The following is a 21,617-nucleotide window of genomic DNA, read 5'->3' on the forward strand; positions in this document are numbered from 1 at the left end:
CACCTTTACCACGGCTGATATTTATTTTAAATGTATTTATTTCAAAATAAAAACAAACAGTGCATGCTCGCTGTATTCTCCACCTCTCTGGATCATTACAGGTCCTCCACGAGCCGCTTTCTCTCCCCGCCAATCAGCGTGTGTCGGAGCTGCAGAGTGAGCCCGCCCTCTGTTCTCTGTGTAGTCTGAGCTGGAACATTGTGTTTACTACAGCTGGGCAGCCTGTGACTCCTCACCAGCCTGCTCACTGTGACCTGTAAGACTCTCAAACTGTCCACACTGTCCACACTGACAGGCTGGCGCTTCACCTGTCCGAGCTGCAACCACGTAGACGTCAGGACGTCAAACTATAGTAGTTTCGCGTTAAAGTAATGAAAGATAAACACGTCCTCCCTTCATGCTTACTTTCAACAAAAAAGAAGTTATGGATATTTGCGACGGGAAGAAGAGGAGAAAGGTAAGCGGTGGTATGCGGGGCTGCAGGCGGAGCGTGGCCGCCGGAAAGATGAAGCGGGACCTCACGTTAGGCAGAATCCTCCGCTCCCGCACGGTGGAGGACAACAACCACACGGAGCCTATGGAGGAGGAAGAGGACGACGACGACTGCTTCTCCATTAGCTTCCTCCGAAATGACCGACTGGAGCCCGCCGTCGTGGTGTCTCCTCGGTACAGCCTGCTGCGAGAGGTCGGCCGGGGAAGCTACGGGGTGGTGTATGAGGCTATAGCCCGGAAAACAGGGGCCAGGGTGGCGGTGAAGAGGCTACAATGCGACGCCCCGGAAAACGTAGAGCTAGCTCTGGCCGAGTTCTGGGCCCTGACGAGCCTGGAGAACCGGCACCAGAATGTGGTCCAGCTGGAGGAGTGTGTCATGCAGAGGAACGGCCTGGCCCAGAAGATGAGCCATGGGAACAAGAGGTCCAAACAGTACCTGCGACTGGTGGAGACATCACTCAAAGGTAGACAGGCTTGTGTCTTGTTTATTCCGCAGCTGTTAGCAGTCACGTAACAAATGGTACTAATACTGACAGAGATAATAGACATAGCCTGTTTGCATGATAGGGAATCAAATGAGCTCCAAAAAGTCCAAAACATGCCTTAAAAATTATTGTTAATAAGTAGTTCAGAAAGTGACAGTGATTTTGCCAGCTTAAGCTCCAAGACCAAACTTTACGAGCCTTTCTTTTAAAAGCCCAGTTTATAAATGTTGCAATAAAATCACACTAATGGCATCTACATTGTGGTTAAATGTGTTTTCAGCTTATATAACCCAGCAGTGTGGGTTTGTAGTTGGTGGCTGTAAGTGTAACCCAAACTGTGGCCCTGCTTTACTAAATCACACTCAGCCACAGATGAATAAAAAAGTAAAACATGCAGTTTACAGTGCTTGTTGCAGTTATTTAGGTCGTCTTTTTTAATATTAAGATCATTTACATTAATGATATGGTTTGGATGACGTGTAGTGCTCTTTCTGTACTAAAACTAAATCATGTGATAAAAATGTGCTATAAACAGTGTGTATGATGGAAGGCTTATCCACTGTTAAAGGATTTTGTGAATTAAAAGTAGCATTGGTTCCGATGGCAGCCCTCTCTGCCAGTGACGTAGCTATACGTTACCTATAGCAGGCACAGAGTACACTGTGTTTCCCTCTGCTCACAAGAGAACACAGTGTACTACTTGTCACCATGTTAAGCCGTTGCTTGTTTACTGAAATTTCAGACTTTAAACAATGATGTTACAGTGTAATGTGGGATATTTTAATGAAATACTGAAAATTTATGTTATGAAAGCTACATTTTTATTTACCTTTATTAGTGTCATTGTTGTCATCAATCCAGTTTGACCTACTTATGACTCCCTTTGTTATTGTTCAGCAGGGCTAATAGAAATAGATAACAACTGTGACATACAGTATGTCTTTTAAAATTTAAATTTAGCATTTAAAGACCAATGTTAACCCGTGTTGTTAAATTTTGCAATCTTTGTCTCTTTTCTTTTAATAGCCTGGCTGCTGAGATTAAATATTAATTTTGAGCTGACATCTTTTGCAGCCATCAAGTGATAATACAGACTGTTTGTAGGATTTGTAGAATAACGCAGAGGACTTGTTTTTTTAATTTTTATGCCCTCTATGCTTTTGTCTGTGTCCATTCAACCAAGACATAAAGTGAAAAGCCAAATAGTCACCAGTCATAAACAGCAACCCACAGAGGGAACATCAGGGCAGGTCAGTGTGGGAGAGCAAAGCAGTTTGGACATTTTGAAAGCTTATTTCACTGTTAACTCAAAGATTCATTACATTTCTTAGAGCTGTAGGAAGAGACAGGAATCAGGAAGTGCTAACATTTTCAGTAAAATACTTTAGGGTCCTGTTCTTAATAGTTTTATATAACAAGTCTGATCAGGTAGTTGACCTTATGAGGTGATATGGGAGAAAAATAACCAGTGTCATTAGAAAGTGACACACTAATACAGTATGTTGATGTCAGCATATATGATGGCTAATAAGAAACAACAAATGTCAGTAGATAAATGTCAAAGATATGTTTGAGGTCATGTAGGAGCAGCACTGACAGGTTTATTTTTAAACTGTAATGTGTTCACTCACCTATATGTTGCTCACAACTCTACTAATCAAATGTAAGGGATCCATATCAACCAAAATGATTGTTTATTTAACTAAACAAATATCAGCTCATTTCTTAAACTCTGAAATATCAATGACAGTATCGGCCTCAGAAATCCTGTTTTGGTCTGGCTTTAGTGTGTCCATGATTTATAGCCCTACCATCAGTGTTTTCCCTCAGTGTTTACGAGGCGAGGTGATCCTCCTCCACTGAAACAAAGACCACCTCCAGGGGCTAAAAGAGCAGAGGTGCTGTAAGGCCATATATTTAGCTAGTGTGAGTATGTTTATGCCATCATCTGCTAACTGAATTGATCACAAGAAGAGATGTGTCAGGATAGAGGAAGCTTATTAGCAAAGCAAATTAGTGCTGGGCGATGTGGCCTTAACATAATATGTAAATATTATTGTGATACAAAATATACATTTTGATATTTAGAAATCTCCTCAAAAGTACTTCATAGATGCTTGGAGTGGGCGACAAAATAAAAAATTACAATATTTTTTACCAAATTCCTCAATATTGATATTGTGACAACATTGTTAGGATGACTATTGGTACTTTCAAAAAATATTAACACAGTGAGATTTTTGATAAAAAAAATCATCAGTAATGTGGATATGATGATTAAGTGGGTAAAGACAAGTATAAGAAAAATTGAACAGGCTGGTAAGTTCAGAAAAGGACAACACTTTACTGTAACGCAGCCTTTAAAACCAGAAAAAAGGCAACCCTTATGCCACATCACAATATAACAATATTTTGTCTCAGATAGTTAGTCACAAGACAACAATGTTGCCCAGCCATAAGTGAAATTTGTAAAGGTTTGAGGATTTGAAACTTCAAACGCGACACTCTTTGAAGTGTGAGTGACACAGCTGAATCAACAGATCATGATAGTATCTGTTGTATACATTTACAAACCACTGATAATGGTGTTGCTTACTGAAGAGGAAATCCTGAAGTATTGTACACACTATACAGACACCACAACTTATTTTTGTGGTTGCTTTGGAATTCTAAAAATGAATAGACACAGAGACACATAGACACATGAATAGCTCGTAGCTCTGTCAGAAAATAATTTGCATGTCAAATACTGTGCTGAAACAACACTGAGAGTAGCACTGTACTTGTGCGTACTTGACTTCTGTATGAGTCATTGTTGTGGGTTTGAAGTATGGAGTGAATTTTAGTTTGGCCATGGTGCACCACTGTTTTGAGGGCTAATGAACTGACTAAATTTTACAGTTTGACAGCTGTATCTCACTAATCAGGTCATATGTGTTCATTTTTAATCTGCATGCTGCAGGGGAGCGCATCCTGGGCTGCCCAGAGGAGCCATGCTATCTCTGGTTCGTCATGGAGTTTTGTGAGGGCGGGGACCTCAACCAGTACATCTTGTCCCGCCGGCCCGACCCCCAGACCAACAGGAGCTTTATGCGCCAGTTGACGAGTGCTGTAGCTTTCCTGCACAAGAACAACATCGTCCATCGTGATCTGAAGCCAGACAACATTCTGATCTCACAGAAATCTGGTTCACCTGTTCTCAAAGTGGCCGACTTTGGACTCAGTAAAGTTTGTGCTGGCCTAAACTCCAAGAACAGTGAAGACCTCCCTGTGTTGGGAGCGGGTGGCAAAGGCAGCAACCAGAACAACATCGTCAATATAAACAAGTTCTGGTTGTCGTCAGCATGTGGCTCGGACTTCTACATGGCCCCTGAGGTGTGGGAGGGCCACTACACAGCCAAGGCTGACATCTTTGCCCTGGGCATCATCATCTGGGCAATGGTCGAGCGGATCACTTTCATCGACGCAGAGTCCAAGCGTGAACTTCTGGGCACCTACATACGCCAGGGCACAGAGATTGTACCTGTCGGGGAGGCTCTGCTGGAGAACCCCAAAATGGTTCTCCATATCCCTCAGAAGGCCAGGAGCTCCATGTCTGAGGGGGTGAAGAAACTCCTTCAGGACATGCTCGCAGTCAACCCTCAGGACCGGCCGGACGCCTTCCAGCTGGAGGTGCGGATGGACCAAGTCACGTGTGCTGCGTGACAGCCACCACCTTCCCAAAACCTCTCCTTTCTTAACCTAACCAGTCAAAGAAGGGACCCCTTTCCTTCCCAGGTAAGCTCCACTCCCTTGATAAATTATTAGTTATTTACTATTTTACTAACTTTGGGCATGTTCTCTTAAGTTAGTCATATGCAACCAAAGAACAGGCATGCATTAAACCACAGAGGAGGAGCAGTCAGTGAAAAGAGCTATTGTAGTGATTAGTGGGGCTCGAAGCCCCTCAAGCTCCTCTGTGACACTGGACTCACCACTACTGGTTGAAAGGGGGCACTGGCCATTGGTAACCCACGGCTGAGACAGGTAATCTTCCTTTGAGCTGACACCATTAACCTTACTTGTCCTGGTCACCAGCTGGAACGTCCTTCATTTAATTGCTGCTGGGGGTGAGAAGTCACTGGTTGTTAATGGTTTACTACTTTTTTTACTGTGTTTTTCAAAAATGTTCTTTCACTGCCATTATTTACAGTGAAGAGAGAAGCCATTTTTATTACTTCCATTAACCATGTTGACATTAGCACAGAGATTTCACAAATAAAACCTAGTAGAGCTGGTCTGTCATGAAAAACAACCACTTACATCATTCAAAGCATTTTTATTCCCTTTGGTCAAAGGATTTCTTTAAGGATAATTCCAACTGAATTGTTACATTTAGTTGTAGTTTTGGTCACGATTTCTATTTGTCCTGATAACATCCTCCCCAAAGATGTGGGAATATGACTGCATCACTACAACAAAGTCCAATGGATCCAAAATCACAAGTAGTGAGATTCACTGAGAGATAGTCAGATTGCCCTTATTGTTGAAACCACTCTATTAGGAGGAAAAACAGAAACATATTCTGTCTAAAATCTTGTTGATAATCCCTCATTCAAGAGGAAAACTGCTGCTGACAAGGGCTGACTAATGCCGAAAGTGCGGGGCACACTGCAAAAACTAGAGCCACTGATGGCCTAGAGTGTCAGGGCCCTCGCAGTGGAGAATTTGGTTCAACTTTAGTTTCTTCTTTCTTACTAAAAGGAGAAAATGGCCAACCTGGAGATTTGATGTTGCCGCACTCTGAGATTTAATCTATTAACTTTATAAGTACAGTGTTAACGCTACTGATGAGAACTAAATAGCTAAAACCTCCAAAATAAGATCTAAGTTGTAATAAACTAGAAATATCCTTTTGGAAAAAGATTAAGAAAAAGATTTAATTTTCTCTCTTGGCGAGTCTGATGATCTGTTTGTACCATGGGAACCACAAGTGGCTGACAAGACATGAGGTGACATGTTGGCCTAGTCCCTTAACTCCAAATAGTTCCTAAGCCTTACTGCTGCTCCTGATTTCTGCCAAAGCTTCCCACGTCACTGTCAAGGAAACAGGATTAACAAAAGTGAAAGTATCCATTGCAGAGCACTGACGTCAAGACATAAAACTGAGCCATTTATAGAGTTAACAGGAGGACTGAGGTGCACAAGTTGACTAACGGTGCCTGTCACTGCAGGACGAATATGACTCTCACGAACTAACAAACACAGAAGAGAAGTTAAAAGTGAAGTTAGGTAACAGGAGGTGTGTTGATGGCCTCAGGGTGGAGAGGGTGGTGTAAGAGCACAGCTAGTGTGTGAGCAGAAGGGATGATAACTTTGAGATCGGCACTGGGAATCAAGCAGGGTACACCCTGGGCCTGAGGGCAGACTGCCCGGCTTTAATGAAATGTGTATAGTCTGTGTGCGTGTGTGAAATTTTTTTGGCAGAGATGCATCAACAGTCAAGATGAATCAACAGGAATTTGGCATTAACTTGACATGTTTTGAACATGAGTTTACCTGGTTCATAATTACATCTGACACTTAATTGCATCTCTTGTTAAAACACTGAATTCTGACTCCTGTTTCCATCAAAGTACCGACTGTTGCACCAGACTGACAGTGACCTGGCTTATTTCCCGCCAGAGAATATCCTGACAAGCCACTTCTGACAAATGTATCACTATCTGCTGCTTGCTGACTCATGCATGTTGCATGTTGTTTTGCATGTCGGATTTGTACACCAAGCTTCAGTTGCATTAATGTAGACAGGTGTTGGAGATGAGTTTATTTCCTTTTACAGAGATCGTTTATTGACTTGCTTGGGAAGAGGGTTGAGAAACCAAACTTTATAAGAAAAACTGTATTTCGGTCTTTTGCTGTTAACTGTTAACTATTTTTTGTTGAACTCTGGAATCTTTATTTTTGGTGAATCTAACCTTCATCTGCAAAAAGCCACCGGAATAGAGTCAAACTGTTGCTGTAAAATACCCTTATCTTTCTATCCCTTATCTTATATAAGAATTCAATGAAAATGAAATGACAGTTGTCGGAGCATAAAACCAATGATCTATTGATCTTTACAAATCTAGATCAAAGTTAAATCATGTCATTGATTTGGAGAATTGTGACACCAGTAATGCTTACGGTGATCATAAACATAATTACAGTCTGGTATTTATATTATCTGTCTTAATCACATTATGATTGAATTGTTGTGTATTTAACCATAGCCAGTCATAGGCCAGTGTTAACTTGCCAGAGTGACACAGAGCTGAGGAAGTATTTCTTAAGTTAAGTACTTTTAATGTCAAGCTGCCATTCACATTTTAATCACCCTTTGTGTGAGGACCTCTAAACTACAAACTACAATTAAGTGCTTACTTTTCTGATTTTTAAAAGAAGATAGATCCTAAAACTATTTTTTAAATCACCTACAGATGCAGTAGGTAATAGAGGATTTGAATTCATATTGTCAAACCACAGAACATATACCTTCCACCTTCATTGAGTTTTTGGAAATGCTCCAACAGGAAGTGACAATTTTAAAAGGATTAAGGATTCAAGACCTAACCTCACCCCTCTCACTACTTTCTAAAGAGGAATATATTTTGGATATCAGAGAAGAAATCCCCCTCCCCAAACAATGATACACACTCAGCAGGGGTGTGCTGCAGGGACAGTGTAGAAAAGGTGTCCCTGTAAGATGTTAATTGTCTCTTTTTGCTATTTAGAGCGGAAACTTCTTTTCGGCACATCAATCAGCTGAGTGGATGTTCACTGACCCGAACCTAGCGTCTGTTTGTTTGAACTTGAACCCTCCATTGACCAGGACTAAGCCCATCATTTGTTTGACAATTAGCTCTCCAATCCTACAACCATTCTCTGTTTACCCCGTACTGTAAGCCCCTCCCAGAGACCCTGCCCCATCACCCATGACGTAACACCTCTTGGCTCCCAGCTGTCAGCAAAGCCGACTCCGATGTACTGTGAAGGCGCCGTTGCATGCTAGTCCGCTGCTGCAGATTGGCCTCGTTCTCTTGCATGATGGGATAGCATATTACGCAACAGACCCATGGCCCTGCACTGGTTCAATGGGAAAACCTGTCATCTGTTGGAGAGAGGGATTAGTGGCTGTAAACAGTGGAGGGGGGGAAGGTTGTTACTGCTGCATGTGTATTTATGTCAGGAGCTGGTTAAGTTAGGGGACAGCTGACGACAGCACAGTGACAATGCGCTGATCACCGATGAGATTTCACACGTACAGATAAAAGAGAAACTATCTTTAGTCTGATGGGGCAACATATTGGGTGATATTGTTTCTTCAGGAGTCTGTGGGATGTTGTGTAGCCCGTGTGGGGATGGTTTCACTTCTATTATTTTATTTTTGAATCAATGAATCAATCAATGACAAATTGTTTTGGCTCTAAATGGTACATCTTTAACTCAAATGGATCTGTGCAAAAAAGGCCTTAAAATAATACTGCAATACTTTTTGCCTATATCACAAAAACCAAAATACAGTATATCTCAATATAAGTCTCCTCAAAAGCACTGCATAAATGCTAGAACTGCCTGACAAATCCAATATCACCATATTTTTGATTAAATCATTACATCTGTAATTTTAATATAATGACTGAGTGGGTAAAGGTAAGTATTAGAACAGGCTGGTAAGTTCAGACATCATTTTACTTTAATGCAGCCTTTAAAACCAGGAAAAGACTTATGCCATATCATGATTTAACAATGTCCAAAATCTTAGACCATACATAGTCTCATATTAAGATAACCATACACTATCAATATATTGCCCAACCCTAACCTCAAACATATCATCTACATTTCAATACTGCAATTTGATGTTAATTATCGACCGACATACAGACCAATTCCGAATAATATTAATAGATTTATGAGCTGAAGCCTGAGCCTGATCATTTGTCAGTCCCATGTTTACTCTACTCTTTTCATAATAGCACAAACCCGACAGCTGGTGAGCTGTTGGGTTTGTGCTATCATGAAAAGAGATTATGCACAATTACTGTTGACAATAATCCATATGAGAAGGTCCCTTCTAAGGGGAATTGTGATTTCATCAGTGTACCCAAAAGTACCCAAAAGTCTACTACTAGTAATGCTACTACAAGCTATTGTGCTTAAATATTAAAGTATCTGATATTAAATGTACTTAGTTATCAAAAGTAATTTTCTCAGAGTACAAACATATAGGTAACAAAAATACATAGGACAATGGTAAACAGCCAGAGTAGATCTTTGGTACTAGCTAAGTTATTTAAACAGAGGCAAAACGTTACTCAGAAATGTACCTAGTTTACATACCATCTTAAGTTTATCAGTCTGTAATAACAGAAACAGTTTAAACATACACGGATGACTTACAAAGTATTTTGGCAGGTTCTTTTTGTTATCAATTGTGTTTTTACACTCTTAAACAAAACATGACGTACTTGAGTATCAAAATTATCAAACATATGTTTTATAATAATGAAATATTTAATTGTATGTACACACTGGTCAGCCAGTTATTAGCCTGATCGGAATCGGTGTGTTTTTTAAATGATATAGAATGAATTATTTTAAATATGCACTGCTGTGGCTCTGATGCAGCATTGAAATACTTGAAAAGTAATTGATTAATACTTGATATTGTTAAAATTTTCTATCAAATAAAGCTATAAAAAATGTAGTGGAGTAAAAATGGAAGTATAAAGTGGCAGAAAATGGAAACTCAAGTAAAGTACCTCTAATTTATACTTACATACAGCACTTGAAAATGTACTTCGTTACATACCATCACTAGATTTCATTCTGTGAGCTGCCGTCAGTTATGGAGTTGGAGAAGATGCTGTCTTTTGGCACTACTACATAATTAGTAATGACATGGATCAGGAGTGGAGCATCTTTATAAAATGTGTATTGTCAACATTGTATCATGACCGTGTGTTTTGCCCATCTATCTCACCCATCCTCCCTGTCATCCCCCCTCCATCCTTCTCCCCTCTGCTGGACAATGAGAGTGCTGCTCCAGGTTGAGGGCTTATGAAGGCTTGCGTCTGGAACATTTTGTCCTCTCGTTGCCTGCCAGCCATGTGCCGCCTCAGTCTAAACCAGGCCAGAGCACTATAAGCTGCGGCCCTGCCCACGTGAACACTTTTTACTTTGGGAATCCTTTTTGATTTCATCGACAGCATGAACAGGCTCTTTACATGTTGAGGCATTTTCAGGGTGTTGGCCTTGCACTGCATGCAAGAATGCCTCCACGCACTGTAGTAAACATACTTATACCTTCAAGCAGGATTGATGTTTTTCTCTTCCATCTTATCTGAATACTCCATAGCAGCGTACATTTTGAACAAAGGCAGCAGGGTCTGAGAGAATGCTGATCTTGCTCCTCTAAAGGAAATTAAGCTGTTTGGACAGCAGTTTGAAGGCTGGGTACAGTATGTTCCTTATTGGCTCTGTCAGTGGGGGGTATTACAGAGGGGCTGAGAAATGCCAGAGAGAGGCCACCTTTACAAGTTTTTGGAAGTGGGTGAGATGAGCACATTGGCGTTCTTATGTAACATGGTCGTAAAAACGAGCATTCAGTGGCTGAGAAGGTTGTAAATATTTCCTCAGGGCCCTCAGGGTCCAGAGCGAGAACCGCAAAAACGAGTTCCTACACAAACGATTCTGGTGAAGCAACTCTTTGTGTTCTTGTGTTTATTCAAAATTGGAGAGTGAAGGGAAAAGCCTGAGTGAAAAGCTCAAGCCATTTCAGTAATCTGACCCCTTCCTTTTTTATTATGCCATTTCTCATAAAAGTCGACAATTTATGATGGACCTTACAGCTCCCCTGTTCAGCCCAGGGAACCCTGCCATCCCACAGTACTCTGGAATAACACAGATCCAGGTCTTTTCCACTCCACTGTCCCCATTCATGGTGGCTCTGTTGGACCTGATAGGCTGTAAGCTCTTAACACCGTGTTAATCTCCTCACAGTCTGCGTACCATCCATCACAGCCTCACTGCAGGTGCTGTACGTGGTAATATTTTGGCATCTTAGTGGATTCTCTTTGGTAGTTCTGTGGTTCCACTGTTGTGTTGACAATTCAGCCTTGTTGGACCAGTTCTATTAAACCTGACGGGCTTCATTCTGACGTGTAAATAATAGATGAAAAGAGGTGTGGTCAGCATCTGTTGCAGACAGCAGAGATTGGTCTACTGTATGATTTTTGGATTTGCTGTGTCATTGCTGTTTTTGACTGTGCGCTCTGTCCCGTGACAAAATACAAAAATAAGAACTTCAAGATGGCAGGATTACCAGAGGGATCGCAGATGGTCACACAAACAAGCAGTGGAACAAACCTTTAAGCTTGGCCTTAGAAAATATTTATCCTCGTTCACATTTTCAGCTATTGTTTCTGAAATGCTGCAGAAGCTTTGGAGATATGCATGTGTGTATTTATTTCAGGATCAGATTGTGCCTTCATTGGTCAAATGTCTCTTTTCTCAGGACTTCGTATTATTTAAGTACTTATGTAATTCTTAAGTATCCTGAATTTGGACAAAGTAGTTATTTTATGTCTAAACCTTTAGACCTTTGTCGTATATTTTATATATTGTGTACTTCCATTGTCCCAGACCAACGGTTTCATTTGGTCACCCATCGCTTTTCGTAAGAGAGTGAGGAAGGAAGCCGGTGAGCGTGACTAAAACTTTAAAACATTACGGTGTCCGTAAACTGAGTCATGTCAGATAGATTTTCACCAGCATTGGTGGTTGTTTAATGGTGAAGACAGAAAACTCCCATGATCCCTCGCTACTTATGTCTTCTGTTTTGATTGAGAGACCTCTATTGGCACAAATGACATACTTTAATTGATTATTGATCAACCAAAAAAAAAATTAATTAATCAATTATCAAACTATTTAAGTTATTTATCAGGAAAAACCTCTTTAGGTTCTGGACTGCTTGTTTGTTGTCAGTGGAGTGTTGGAAATGCTCTGTCAGTTTTGCATGACGAGGAACTGGGAAGCACACACCTAAACTTGCATAATGAACAGTTTTTGTGAATGCCAGCCAAGTGGAATGTGTTGCTTTGCATGCCTCCCAGCCACAAAACCACCCCAAACTCGTAAAACGCTAACGCTGCCTCTCCAACTGGTTATCATACAGAGCTGCCACAGTGTCCCAGGCGTACAAGAAAATCAACCCCCACCGCTTCCCCAAAGATACCGGTCCCTGCCGGATTTTTACGAGGTATTCTGCTTTTGAGTTATGTAACAACAAAAGGCTGGTGGGATGGCTGAATAGGCAGCAGGCCGAATGTTAGTCCAGGATCTGCTGGGCCTCGACCTTGACTCGTTTCCTTCATTTTGCTTATTTACATAGAATTAATAACTCCAACAGAGAAAGAAGCAGGAAACTGATCCGCTGATTTCAGTGAGGGTTTGTAGTTTGTTTATATGTTGTACCATGTTAGTTTGATCAGGGTTCAGTGTTCAGACCACAGAAAACAAACTGACTTATTAGACTGTAACCTTTTGGTCAGTGTGTTGTTGATCTAACTCTGGCTAATAATGCGTGCCTTGACTACTGTGTAGAGGAAATGGTCATTACCCCCTCCTCTGCTGGTAGGTCAGAGGTCAGCACCAATGGAACTGACAGATTTACTGTCTTGTTGTGGGACACATCAAGGTGAGGGACTTGAATCCATGTATCCTAGAAAATAGATCGGGACTTGTTTTAAAATGTAAAAAAACTATTGAAAGAAAACATAAAATGGATCCAAAAGCCCAGAGATCCAAGATTGTATGAAAAAAGTTGTTTGCATCTTTGATACTTGATCAAGCTTGTGCAGCCACTTCAGACGGGGTGCTCACTCGAGCTTTTAGCTTGCAGCTACAGTGAAGAGTTCATCTTTACAGGGGGTATAAACAGCATCTTTTCAAATCAATTTGGGATATCAGGGCTTCTAGAGACTGAGGCTGTGAAGCTCCAGGAATGTTTTGTGGACTGACAAACTTCACCTGACTATCCATCGGCATGGGAGTGAGTAGAAAATGACTGAATTTTCATTTTTGGGTGAACGGATCCTTTAAGGACTGAGTTTGCTTGTCTGATCATCAGACTGACTGACTAAGGAAGGACTTCCTACTCTTCCATTTCATCTTGCCCCTCTTTATTAAGTAAGGCTCGTCCCTCTGCCTTCGACTGTGGCTGTTGGAACAGCTTGAAACATGTTTATAGTTCAACGCCTGTAGAGCACACACTGTATGGACCAGTAGGACTTAAGCACACTGGGTCCATTATGTATTGAAAATGTAATGAACAGCTGCCCATACTCTGACTGTGGAGGCAAAATGTGAATTCTCAAGGGGACGCTAATGTTGAGGTCAGTCAAAGAGCTGCCTGAACAGCAATGTCCCCAACAGAACAATCAATCAGAGGAGACAGGTACAGGCTGTCAACACTGTACACATCTGACAGAACACCAACAAGGATTCACTTTTAAACCTCATGGTTTAAGTTTAGATTCTTTTGCACAAAACTTTAAACCTAGCTTAAAATTTAAACCTCTCTCTAAACTTCAGTTTAGTTTTTTCCCCTCCAAACCTAGATTAAATAGAAATCTGTTGCACCAAAACTTTCAACTCCAGTTCAAACTGTGATCCAGTATTATCTGTAAACTCATGTGAGGAGCTTTAACTTTTAAAATGGCATGTCTTTTTTTTAATGAACTGATCAAAATAGTCAAGGTACTGGAATAAAATTAAGGGACAGACTCAAACCAAATGAGTTTCATGATGCTGCTGAATTTTTATCAAGATACCAGTTAAGTAAGTTCTGGAGCTGAGCAGAAAGACTGGACCGACTGTCAGACAGGGCAGGGGAGGAGATGCAGCTGGTAAACTTATCAGGCATTTCCACATGTGCTAGCTTGGCTTGACTGGGTTTGACTCTGCACAGATTTATACTTCCATGACAACAGGCCTACCAGCTCCAAGGTGTGTATTTAACTTCAGAAACTTGTCTTGAGCAGAAGACATTTGAAGGCAGCGGGCTGGTCCATGGCTGTGACTAGCAGTCAGAGGAGCGGCTGTAAACACTCTTCCTCCTGGCTTTATTATCGAAGAATCTGCGCCCTCAGAGCTCCACTAATTTGGTAAAACTTAATTTCCTATAAATTCTTCACAATAAAAGCCCTGTGTCATTTTGTCATTTAAAAGCTTTTATTATAAAGCAGCTAAATCAGGGAATACTGGGTTTTCACCAGCAGTAACCTAACATGGCTTCTGAAACAGCTGAAAACCAGTAACAAACAGTTAAGCTAATTTTTAAGCTAGCTAGCAAACAACATGATATTTTACTAAGAAATACAGAGCAGCCAAAACGTGTTTCCCCTTCACAGCAGCACACAAATTGATTTTATTCATATATTTATTATTAATTATTATTATAATATTATCATTTCAGCAGCATCAACACATTGATTGTGATGAAATTTGGTTTACATAAATAAACTTTGCTTTTCTAAGCAGAGATGAATTTTGAATGGGTAAACAGAGCTCTGCTTTATTTTAAATCTAGATTTATTCATTAAACCTAATTTTACTAAACTCTGATTAGAGCTAATCTTATATGAAATGAATCCTTGTAGGTGCAACCCAGCCTTAGACTTCAATTAAAATCAATACAGCCAGTCACACCACCGAGTTAATGGTTTGTGTTCCGCTGGTGCTTCTACAACTACTACAACTGTCACCCACATGTGTTTATTCCAATTTAGTTTTATATCCCTATATTTCCCTACAATTTCCCTGGAAGGAAACTGATATTTAACTTCAGGATTGTAGGCCATTTCTTCAAAATGTGTCATAGCCACCAGCAGGTCTGTGGCTAAATTCATCCACTGCTGACACAGGCAGAACACGATGACTCAAGTGTTGCATTCATCTTAACACCACATTCCAGTTTTACAGCTTGGGTTGGTGCATGTTCAGGACTACCTGAGTGCATTTGGAGCCTTTTATTCTACTCATAATCATAGACATTTTTTTGTCTAAAATGTCTGCCATTAACCTATCATTCAAAAGTCCATTCAAAAGATTACAATTTATCATGCAATTGTTCCTTCAGAATACTTAGTTTTACTGTTTGTGTGCATGGATCGCTTTCTCCTGTTTAATACCAGCTTTTACTTTAATAGAAAGCACAGCAATAAACCAATAACTGTCTCAAAGGAAGCCTTCAGCAGAGCTACATACGCAGCAGTGATTGTAGTCAGCTGTCAGAGAGTTCCATGATTTATCCATACTTGGGTGTAAATTCAGGTATGTCAGGCATGCTCATTAAAGTTCAGAGAGTTCACACATAGGTACAACATTCCCTCTGAGAGGACGGTCAGCGCTGCTCCTGTAAAAACAAAAGATGGAAAAAAAATCTCTGAGTGTTAAAGAATTACAGCCATGCCAGTGAGTTCAGACAGACACTGCAGAGCACTATGAACTCATCAGCAACAACACTTAAGTTTTTAAAGAACAGATTTTGGTCAGAGTATGTTGGCAAATGAAAGGAAAACAGAGTTTAAGTCAGAAATGACTGGGTTCCTTTTGCTTGTCCAAAGCTTTAAGAGCTTGAAGCTTGAAGAACAACAATTAAATCAGCCACTGGTGGAATCCTCTGGACCTAACTCTGTGTTTTCATAGCTAGTCTGATTAATTTTGTATTTGCCTTTAGGGCACATTTTTTCCAATAGGACATAAACAGTATTCTGTAACTTACTGTAAATATGTGTAGATTTAAAAGTGCTTATCATCAGCAGTGACATAAGCACTTTCCATGTCTCCATTCAGCACGTCATACCTTATTCAGCATGTCCATCATGCATGCATCCTGCTAAGCTGACCCACTTGTGTTCATACCATGTGCTGTGAGGTTATGCAACCTATGAGAAGAGGAACAAACCACTGCTAGGCCAAGCTGTGGCATGCAACCACTGGGCTATTATTAGCACACAGCACTGAGGTGAAGCTGGACACATCTACAGGCAGGAAGTACAGGTGGTGTTTCTGCTGGAGGCAGGTGTGGAAGAGCTGCATATTTACACTGTGACACAGCCAGTGACTCCACACAGCCACAAAAATAAAACATTATCTTTTAAATGCTATTCCCAGTCATTCACATTTCCAATTTCCAATCACCCCATACCCCTTGTTTTCTAGTGCCCCCTTTCCCCTCGGAACAAAGTTATGAAAATGAAATGGGACAACCCTTCAAGACCCTCATACGTCATCAGTTGACGGAAATATGTCAAAATGTGAGACTGTCATGAACAAATCAGCAATAACAAGGTAACATTAGCTAGCTAGAAAGTTATCTACTAAGATATCAGCAAACTAAGGTATCTTTTATATATAAAGAAAAGGACCATAATACATTGAGAGAGTTCTCATAACCCTCAGTCTCTATCCTAGCAAGAATTGCAGCACCCTACCCTGAGGCATGATTGCGTAAAATGGAGGGGAAGGACTGAGTGGCAGGGGAGCAGGGTGTATTGGGATTGAGCCTTTGGTGTTCCATGCTGACCTGTTTAATCTTTGTGTCTCTGCAGCTTTGTTTACTACATGGACATGGACTCCAATGGAAAAAGGGACTCTGACAAACTGAACTGTGAAGAATCCACAATCATAATTTGAGCAGGAAGTAAAGGATCAGCTGATGATTCCAAACTCTGGGACAGGAACATTATGCAAATCAGACTACAGAGCACTCCAGCACCATCCTGTTACAATCACTGTCACCTTAGAGCTGAGGACATTTAATTGGTGGATAATACCAGTGTCTGGATGGTTTATGACATTTATTGTTTTATATTTGTTGATTTTTGTTCCCATGAGCTCTAGTACAGGCCTGCTCTTCCTTAGCATTTGTAATGTACTCGGCTGTGGCACAGGTTACTGCACCGGACTGTACCAGTGTTCTAAGGTCAAAGCATGGGCTACCCATCATTAAACCGATGATAGTATGTGAAAAACTATGAACAACCGATGACAATAGCAGTTTCTCTTTCCCACACTGCTCCATACAACCTCGTGCCTTAAAGATGAAACACAGAAGTGCGATTGGATCTTTAAATAAAATGATTACGCGGGTTAAAGTGAAAGCTCAAACACCAAGACAGAAACCACGTTTTTCTAATGCAGCTTTCTGTTTGGCGAAATTCACAATTGACCAATGGAATCTTTTGCTTTCAATGATGTCACACTTTTTAAACAATATGGCAGGCAATAATGTCAAGTGAGAATGAGATCATGTTGTGGCCCCCGTCTACTTAAAAACTAAAGTGCAATTGTGGTGATGGAGCTGAAATGTACAAAAAACTTAAACAAAAATGAATCATATGATATGATGGTAATGATAATTATCCTAAGATTTTGTTTCTGTGTCACATGAACGCCCATGCAAAGAAGGTTTACAAGAATATTTCACAAATCTGTGCCATACTCCGGAGGCAGAGGCAGAATAAATGTGAATACTATCAGTTTTTTATGTTGTTTTGAAGGTGTACTACAGAATGCACACCTAAGAAGTAGCAGGCCTGCATCAACTCCATAAAATACTGTACATTTGTAACCAAACAATATCCGGCAGGGCAATCACTGGTCTTATTGGGCATTGCTTTCCTGTTGAATCCAAAAAACGCCTGTTGGACAAAATGCATATATCTGTTTATCATCACTGCAAAGCTTAGTATTAACATATTTGTGAAATGAAAGTGTGACCAAGAAACAATCATGATCATTTGGTGGGTTTTGGTGACTTTATACTGAATGTTCTTTACATTGAGGATGAGTGTGGCTTTAAAGGATTCCTCAGAAGTTGAAGTAACACTTTAAATACAGTTCAGGATATCAAGTCAATGGGTAACTCGTGTGGTAAATTAATGGTTAATTCAACTTTAAGTAATAGTTATTTCACTGTTAACAAACAATGAAATGCTTTATTAAACCATTTATTAGTAGTTGTAAAGGTTTATTTAAACATCTGGTGCGAGAATGCAAGTTTATAAAGCATTTCATTGTTTGGTAACAGTCAAAAACTATTAACTAAAGTTTACCTATTGATTTACCTGTAGTTAATGGAGGTTATTATAAAATGTTACTGACCATTGTTCTGTGCTCTATACCTTTTGAGTTTTAAGGTTTCTGATTGGTGTGATTTGAAAAGTGTTTCATGGGTCATTCTATGGGAACAGCCTGACACCTAAGCAGTACTGAGCCATCTGCGGCTGAATGTTCTTAGAGTATCTGATTTGGAGACTCTCACAGGACATTTGAAGGTTTTCCATCTGGAAGTAATCCCCAAAAGCAGCCATGAGCTATGCACCCTAACTGTCCCTTCCTTCCTCCCTTCCTTCCCCTCTTTATTGAAGTGCTTCAAACTCTTGCAGGCAGTGGTTGGTTGTAGAATACTATCTGAGTTGGGAGAAAATCATGTCTAGTTTGTGCTCTGATTCAAGAAAACCGCTACATGTGCACCCTGGGGTTAACCAAAAAATATTGGGCCACAAACCACGACTGGTCCACAGTACTTGAAGAAACTAGGATTTTCAGGATGATAGAAAAAAAAAAAGTTCAAACTGAGAAAAAAGGAAAACAGATGGGACTTAAAGCATACAGTGGTGAGCCTGACACAATGTACATCATAAACGTATATTTGTTCCAGACCTAGAAAGCTCTGCTAGCCTTCACTCTCCAGCACAGACCAGAGGAATGACTAAAACCTCCTTTTGGCTTCATAGCACTGCTTAGCTTTGGGTACAGTCCAGTGACTCAGCAGCAGTAGTAGTAGCTGTTGAGGTGTTTTGTAGTGTGATCCTACCTCATTCTCAGCACTCTGAACCGTATTATCTATCTTGACCCTCTCATTAACAGCCTTGTGTTAGTTTGGGACAGTGGGATAGATTTTTTTTTTACCTCAGACTCAATCTCTATGATCCTGAACCAACCTCTGACTAACTTCCCTGTGTATTGTTTTGCTTGTTACAAGTGACACATAACTTTTCCCTTTAGAATGACTACATCTGGAAACACCTGTTACCTTCTCTCTTAATGGCTGTGTTATCTTTCATTTTTCACTTCTCGCTGAAGGACTAGTTTAGCACATAGATACATCTGTGGGATGTTAAACCTCTGACCTGCTCAGCATTGTTCAATATACATGTTGCTTTTAGCGTTAAACCTAACATGGTTAAAAGACTGTATGACATTGCTGTGGTTGATGCATTTGCTAACTGAGGATCTTTCCAACTAAATCATAGATACAAAAACTTGTGGTCCACCTGCCCTGCTGTCACTGTATTTTTGTATATGCGATTTCATTTAGTTCTCTTCAGACTAGTAATGATTCCACTTGAGAACACTTTACACTATGCAAAAGGTTTCACTGCCTCACTGTAAACACCGTACAGAGCCACACTGTTCTCAAACAATTGCGTGTAATATCTTGAATTTTTATCTTTTAGTGCATATTTCCAGTGTGTACAGAAATGTTTGTTTCAGATGTTCTGTAAAATTATGACGCTGACAGGAGCCATTAGATGTTTGAGAAAGCATCATGTTTTTTTTTTTTGTAAATATGTTTGACAACTTTTCTTGGAATAAATGATAAAACTATGACTGTCTGAATTAAATATGTGTGTGTATGTGTGTGTGTGTGTGTGTGTGTGCATGGGTACAGCCAGCATTCAAATTCTGAGGTCCTAAACCCAAATTTTCCCAGCTGTACCTCACACATCAAGGAAATATTTACCTAGCACTTTAAAGGTGTTTAATGTGTATACTGTATATTTAATAAGGCTTTTTTAAAGGTGCACTATACAACTTTCTTAATGACGACTTTGGTTATTTAGTCCCATATTACTGAACCATTGGACTTCCGGATGGGCAATGTGCTCTTTTTGTTCTCACCTCACCATGAGTCAAAATATAAGCCTGTTTTGCTTGAATGTTTACAAACATGAATGCTTTAAAGTACATCTACAATTCATGTTAGCTTTATCTCTGTTTATCGACTCATGCAAAAGTTGCATAGAGTACCTTTAACTCAATAATTGACAGGAGGTGAATAACATTTCTGATTTTATGACGCCCATATATTGTGTTGCAAAAATATATACTGAAGCTAGCAATGCTAACCAGCTAGCCAAATCCCATCCAGTTCCTGAGATAACTAGTTAACGGCAGCTACAGTCAGCAGGTGTGTAGCTGCTATTAAAACTGTTATTTCTTCACATTCTATTGATAATTTTAGTTTAACTAAATTCTTTCATATCAAACCTTTATTGATTACCTATATACATTTTATCTCCCTACATAATGACCTACATGTTGTTTCTCTGTACTGTCAGTTGTATAACTACTTGAGAAAAAAATCAGCTCATCTGTCATTTAATAATTTTTTTAAATTATAAACAGCTAATGTTTTCAGAGTCATAACATACTCCAGGTCAATTCCCATTGGTCCCTAGCCAGATGTGAACTGGGGACATTTTGGTTCATGGTAAACAAATATTTATTTCAAATGTCAATATGGCCACAAGTTTTGAAATGTCAGCCACTCCTATGATTGACTACATTGACTACAACAGTATGTAAACATTCAAAACTTTTTCATAAGAGCCCCTGTTTGTTGCACCCATAAAAAAGAGACAGTTGACATCAGTCTGTTCTTTGTGTTTGAGAAACAAAGAGCCACGCCTGAAACATGTTTATCTTAGGTTAGCACAAAGACTAAAGGCAGAAGCTGATAGTCTCAGATTATTTTAAGGGCAAGAGGGCCCTCTCATGACCCACGGCCCGGGATAACTGACCTGGTGCTCCCACCCTGTTGGCCTTGGGTAGCAGCTACTGTATCACATAACATGTCTGAAGTGTTGTCTTTACAGTGGGGGTTGCCTAGGGACACTCGAAGTCAGTCACAGTTGGAGGTGCTGAGAGGTCAGTCTATATGATTCATAGAAAATCATGTACAATATTCATGATTTTCATATTAATTTGAACAGTCAAAATAGGTCACACACTTGAGGTCAAAGCAGCCACAGCATAGACACAGTCACCAACAGCAAGTAGATGAAGAGGGAGAGACGTAACACAGCCAGTTCATCAAGTGCATCTTAGCTGCAAACACTCACCAGCTGTTTGAAAACTCTGTTTCAACTGATTTCATCATTTACACTGAATTTATGAAAGAAGAAAACATTTTATTTGCAGAAAACATGTCAGATTTTACAACAACAGTTCAATCAGGAGAGACAAGTGAATGAATTAAAGAAGATGTTTATCACAGCAGATGATGTGATGATTGAGTCTCATCAGAAAGTCTTTGGCACTAAGACTCTACAGGGATATTTGTGATCCCTGTAGATATGACTGATCACTGAAGACTGATGAGGTGATGAAGCTGATCATAAACAGCAGCATGAATGAACTAAAGGCAGAGAAAGCATAATTTTTAAAAAGATGGCAGCAAGATGAAACAGTGAAGGTGAGTCACTGTGCTACTGGATAGATATGACTGCTGATGTGAGCAGCTGAAATCAATGAGGCAGAAAA

General features: G+C 40.1%; 1 protein-coding gene across 2 annotated transcripts; it reads left to right on the forward strand.

The window, feature by feature from the left end:
* The first annotated feature begins 234 nt into the window (after nucleotides 1-234).
* stk35 (serine/threonine kinase 35) lies at nucleotides 235-19,680 on the forward strand. 2 transcript variants are annotated; one of them, XM_073470199.1, is made up of 3 exons: nucleotides 235-956; nucleotides 3,940-4,754; nucleotides 16,616-19,680. In XM_073470199.1, the coding sequence occupies exons 1-2, from the start codon at nucleotides 398-400 to the stop codon at nucleotides 4,680-4,682; spliced, it is 1,302 nt and encodes a 433-aa protein (XP_073326300.1). In that variant the 5' UTR covers nucleotides 235-397; the 3' UTR covers nucleotides 4,683-4,754; nucleotides 16,616-19,680. The 2 variants fall into 2 exon arrangements, with proteins under 2 accessions (XP_073326300.1, XP_073326301.1); XM_073470200.1 differs by lacking the exon at nucleotides 16,616-19,680 and adding an exon at nucleotides 12,178-12,272.
* The last annotated feature ends 1,937 nt before the right edge of the window (nucleotides 19,681-21,617 follow it).

This window comes from Pagrus major, chromosome 7 (assembly GCF_040436345.1).
Source record: "Pagrus major chromosome 7, Pma_NU_1.0".
Lineage (NCBI taxonomy): Eukaryota > Metazoa > Chordata > Actinopteri > Spariformes > Sparidae > Pagrus > Pagrus major.

Excerpts from the sequence above, each read along its gene's own strand:
- stk35 (XM_073470199.1), top strand. The coding sequence starts at position 398 with ATGCTTACTTTCAACAAAAAAGAAGTTATGGATATTTGCGACGGGAAG. Across the intron at positions 957-3,939 it reads GGTGGAGACATCACTCAAAG|GGGAGCGCATCCTGGGCTGC; the intron begins GTAGACAGGCTT and ends TGCATGCTGCAG.